This window comes from Cryptomeria japonica, chromosome 2 (assembly GCF_030272615.1).
Source record: "Cryptomeria japonica chromosome 2, Sugi_1.0, whole genome shotgun sequence".
Taxonomy (NCBI): Eukaryota; Viridiplantae; Streptophyta; class Pinopsida; order Cupressales; family Cupressaceae; genus Cryptomeria; species Cryptomeria japonica.
Genome location: NC_081406.1, coordinates 512,672,705 through 512,678,009, shown reverse-complemented (window position 1 = coordinate 512,678,009; position 5,305 = coordinate 512,672,705). Strand labels below are relative to the sequence as shown.

Below are 5,305 nucleotides of genomic sequence, written 5' to 3'. Positions count from 1 at the left end.
TTTAAATGTATGCATAGTTAATAGTTTGATTTTTAAATATATCAAATTTGTTCTAGGGAGTCGCTAAAAAACATGGTTACAATAATCTTTTGGGTGTCAAATTTATTAAAAAGCCATTTAAACAACGTGGCTATGAGTATGATCGAGTGTAAAATTTATAGAGTCCTCACTAAAAAATATGGCCACAAATATCTCAAAGTGCATAAATTTTTTGACATCACAAAACAACATAATTATGGTTAGAAAATAAGTACAATACATAGTTATAAACAACTTCTTTGTACCTAATTTATTAGAGGCCACAAGAAAACACAAATATAACTATCAACTTGACACAAAACATAAATACATTTGTCGTATGAACACCACACTTCACAACATATCCATGATGATGTTCTTTCATGAGAGTATTTGTCTACTTAGAGGCAACATATATATGCCTTGACATTATTGTGGAGGTATCTTATTCAAAGTTATGTATAGTTTTAAATGCACTTTATTTAAACATGTGTATTTTTAAGTGCATTAAGTATTAAAATATATGCATATGAGTAGTTCAATTTTTAATTTAAATATGGTTGTCATTACTCTTCTATGTTTATTGTTTGAGTCAACCTTAAATAGGCATCCCACTTAATCTCTTAGACCACATTTCTTAAAAAGATCTTTGTCATTATTGTAGAGGTGTCATATTTAAATATTTGTATTGTATAGTTGTCATTATCTCCTTTATGCCAAATTTATTGCTTGACTCCACTTTGAATAGACATCTCACCAAGCCACTTAGTCCACATCTCTTAAAACCACCATGTTATTATTACAAAGGCACCTTATTTAAATGTATGCATAGTTAATTGTTTGCTTTTAAAAAATGTCACATTTGTCAGTACGTAACTAAAAACGTGGTAACAATAATCTTTTGAGTGTAAAACTTATTAAGAAGCCATTTAAAAAACATGGTTATGAGTTTCGTCGAGTGTAAAATTTATTGAGTCGTCACTAAAAAAGTATAGCCACAAATATCTCAAGTACATAATTTTTTTACGTCACAAAACAACATAATTATTGTTAGAAGATCACTACAAAACATAGTTATCAACGTCTTTTTGGTACCTACGGACCACAAAGAAACACAAATATAAATTAGACACAAAACATAAATACAATTGTCGTATGAACACCAAACTTATTAAAAGCTAATCAACATGAATCACCCATCATTAAACCACATTCCAAAAGTACTACCCTCTTGTACCCTAATTTAAAAGCATGGACAGAATAGTTTTTGGCTTAAGCGCTGGCCATCAATATCATCATAGTAGTTAGAGATGAAGAATAAAAACCTTGATATAAAGCTAAGCTTTGCTCTAATCAGAGTTTAAATAGCATAATATTAAAATGTGAAAACTGCTTGGGTAGGTAGGGCTGAAGATGCCCCGTGATAATATATTTCCACGGTGTAACAACCCAATGGTGAGAGGTACGAAGAGAAAGTCAATGGAGTTATAATTGAAAAAGTGACAGAAAACATCAAACGTTACCTGACAGGAAGGGAGGTCCCCCCGTCACAGAGCAGTAAGAACAGTAGCACAGTAACACCTCCTTGTCGCCTAGTACCCTCCATAATGTAGGGGCCTATGCTCACCATTATAGAATGGGTAATTTTTAATTTTTACCATTTGGCACAGCGTGGCAAATTGTAATAAAAATTTGCTAAGTACAACTCATAAAACTGCACGGTAATGGTGGTTTTCCTGTGATTCTGACAAGGCACTCAGAAAAAACTACTGAGAGATGTCCCACCCATGGCAGTTTAAAGTAAAAATGAAAAAAAAACCCAAAAAGTAATCGCCAGGGAGGTTTGGTGTTTTTCTTTTTAACTGTAAATTCTCTAGTCAGATGGCGCTGAGCACATACATGGATTGTTCTGTCTAGATGTTGGAAATGGCTGAGCGACATGGATTCTGATGCCACCAACAAGTGGATCTGCGTTGCCGCTGGTTAGGCTTGAAAACCTGTGAGGAAATCTGAATTTATGGATTTGTTTTATTTGTTTATTGATTGCTTGTGTTGGAACCTTGCAGCTTTTGGATGGTAGTAAGGGGACAGAGCAGAGATATAAAATTATGTAGCGCAGAGTCTTGGTAGGGTTTAGGACAGTTCAAGGAAGGAGATCCCAGATAGGAATTTGAGATCTATTTATAGTAGGTGGTGGTGGTGGTGGCTGGGCAGTATTCCAAGAAGATTTGATTTCCTGAGGTCTGCTTTGCTACTTGTGAATTCATGGACAAGTGGGAGTGGCAGCAGAGGACGGATCATACTTTACACGAGGCGAAGCACCTGAAAATGGGGCACTCGCACCATCATGATTATCCTCGTTCCAGGCATCCCTCTTTCTCCTCTGCTCTGCTGGATGCAATCTGTAAATCGACTGAAGATGAGCAGGGGGGAGGAATTGATTGGAGCCCGCAGAACAATCATAAGCGTGCAGCGAGACTCGAACGCGAGACGTTGGGGAAACAAGAGGAGGATGCCAAGCTCGTGCGCCGGAGATCCGCGGAGATCGGCGTGATGGACGCCGAGAAATGTTTGGCGGGTCACGAGATCGAGTCCCTGGGAGGGTCGATGGAAGACATTGAGCGTGTTGTGTCTGGGCAGCACAACAACAGCAGCAGCAACAGCAACAAGCAGCGAGCATTTCAGTTGTTGTTTCAGTCCATTTCGTCTGCGGCATCCTGTTCTTCGGAGACCAGCGACAATACTTCAAACTGGCCGTATTCATCCTCAGATGCAGAGTCGCTGTACAGGCCAATGGGTAAATACAGTACCAAAACGGCAAGGCATTCGGAAAAGGGACGCAAATGGGCTTCCTGTATGGCACGAGGTCGAGAATGGTCTGAGGATTTATCTTCATGTGCAAAAGATGGGGGGGGCTTTCGGGGTGAGACACTGGTTCCTCAATCCAAGTCTAAATCCAAGTCTCGCAAGGATTCCAAGCACCCAAAGCAGCCAATCTCCCCTGGAAGTAAGCTCGCAAGCTTTCTGAATTCTCTGTTTATGGCCGGAGGTACTAAGAAGGCTAAGCTTTCTTCATCTTCTTCTGTGAGCGAATCCAATTCATATTATTCTTCTCAGAGAAAGCCTGCTTCTTCTGTTTGCTCTTCATCTTCTTCTGTCCACAGGTCATGTCTGAGCAAAAGCTCTAGAGGGAAGTCCAGTAATGGGGTGAGAAGATCTGTTACATTCTACCCAACAAGTACAGTTGTGGATGAATGCTCTCGCCCTTGTGGGCACTCTGAGAACCCCATCCCTCGCCCGAATCCAGCCAATCCTGGAGATGCATATAAAAAATTGAAGCTCCACCTCCTTGACAAGGGCAGCCAAACATCCACAGCCAAGGGCATAATTGCCAAATATCACAAAGCAAACAGCATTTTGGAAGCTGTGGCGAGGGAGCTTGATAACCAAGAGGAAGAAGATGATTATGATGATGATGCCAGTTGCTCAAGTTCTGATCTTTTTGAGTTGGAGAATTTGGCAGCAGCCGACATGAACATGTATCAGAAGGAGCTTCCTGTTTATGAAACTACCCACTTGGAGACCAATAAAGCTATTGCCAAGGGATTAATTGTCTGACAGCAATGGTAATTTTGTTCCAATGTCTACTTGCATATTAAATTAGAATTCCTGGCTGTAAAATGCAAGCATGTGTCATGATTAGTGGCACAATTATGCAATACAATTAGCCTGACTTGTTTGATTGAGATGCCAAGAAAATCTTCAGCTTCAGCCTTTCGCATCCTCCAGTGGCTGGCTTCTGAAATGAAATGAATTTTATAAGGAAATCATATCAGACAAGTCAGATCTAAATTATCTAGACACGTTCCCAGATATTATAGTGTAAAGAGCTGCCTAAATGTTTAGCAGGCTAGATCACCTAATGTCTTAGCTGTTTTATCTTATGGAGCTTCTATGAGGCTACTACTGGTGTACTAAATGCTGCCCAATCATTTATACAACAGGCCATTCTCCATCACATTTGTCATCTCCTTCAAATTACAATAAAATATAACACAATTTCTTGAATAACAAACCACCTTAATAAAACCAGGAAAAATATGGCTATGGAAATTTGCATTTAGAATTAGGAGTGGTAATGGCAATTGTAATGTTCACAGCTTGCTACATGAGAATTTTTGGGGATGACTGAGTTTTTATTTCAACGGCATTTCCTGGGGGCCCTTTTACAATAAATATGGTGTTTGAAAACATTTCACTCATTGTCTCATTATATGAAACCGTGTTCAATTAAGGGACTGAAAGTTTCGATCTGCAATGTCAAGAGTCCAGAGATTTTTATTGAATTTCATTAATTTATTGTAACATCAATTAAGGATAAAAGTATTTGGTTTAATGGCAAAGTCTATGTTGTAGACACCTGAATGGTGATGAGTTCAAATCTTTTACAATATCAAAAAATAAGAAAATTTCTACAATTTGTAAATAATAATTTAAATTTTTTTATTCATTAATGTTTTGAATCACATTCTGTTATCCATCATTAAAATGTAATTTCAAATACATAACACAAATATTTTATACTGAATGCAGACATTTGAAATATCTTATATAGAACATTCTAATACAGCTTGTTCTAATGCCTAAGATCTATCCAGCTTGCTGAATACAAATATTACATCCAGAATGCTGGATATACATTAATCTGATCATGGTCATGTGAACCTGTTTTCCCTATCAACACCTGTTAATCAAGAACATCACAAGTACTTACAATAATTTGCACCACTTACAAATTGGTCTGTACGGGACTGGGTAATTCACCCCCCAATTACTCTGGAATGTATTCACACCGTTCGAAACCCAGATGAGTTACAATAAAGAAGGTAAATCCCAATTTTTTTACTCCTGGCTCTTCATTATCTCTCTTCAATGATTCTATACTCAAAATGAATGCCACCACCAATAACACAGAGGTACAAGGTACAAACTTTCTTCAGTTGAGGTGGGTCTTTAAACACCTACAAAATCAGATGAAGTCCGAAACATCTAAACAAAATAAAAATCTTTACACAAACCTACAAAATCCTTTTTTCCTCTGCAACAAAACATTGATGTTCCTCAGCTTCAAATGTTTTAATAGGTATAAATGGGAATGTGAACGTGAGAGTTGAGAGTCACAGATGCACGCGCGGGCACAGAGGCAGGGGTGGCCCAGAGTAACAGTAACTGGGGTCTCCAGGCTCTACAATTTAATTTGTCGGTTGGCGGTTCCTCATGTACAGCA

At 38.1% G+C, this 5,305-nt stretch overlaps 1 protein-coding gene across 1 annotated transcript; it reads left to right on the top strand.

The window, feature by feature from the left end:
- Nucleotides 1-1,756: 1,756 nt before the first annotated feature.
- On the top strand, nucleotides 1,757-4,036 carry LOC131069546 (protein BIG GRAIN 1-like A). Its single transcript, XM_058005045.2, has 2 exons — nucleotides 1,757-2,000; nucleotides 2,085-4,036. The coding sequence occupies exon 2, from the start codon at nucleotides 2,284-2,286 to the stop codon at nucleotides 3,634-3,636; it is 1,353 nt and encodes a 450-aa protein (XP_057861028.2). The 5' UTR covers nucleotides 1,757-2,000; nucleotides 2,085-2,283; the 3' UTR covers nucleotides 3,637-4,036.
- The last annotated feature ends 1,269 nt before the right edge of the window (nucleotides 4,037-5,305 follow it).

Excerpts from the sequence above, each read along its gene's own strand:
- LOC131069546 (XM_058005045.2), top strand. The coding sequence starts at position 2,284 with ATGGACAAGTGGGAGTGGCAGCAGAGGACGGATCATACTTTACACGAG.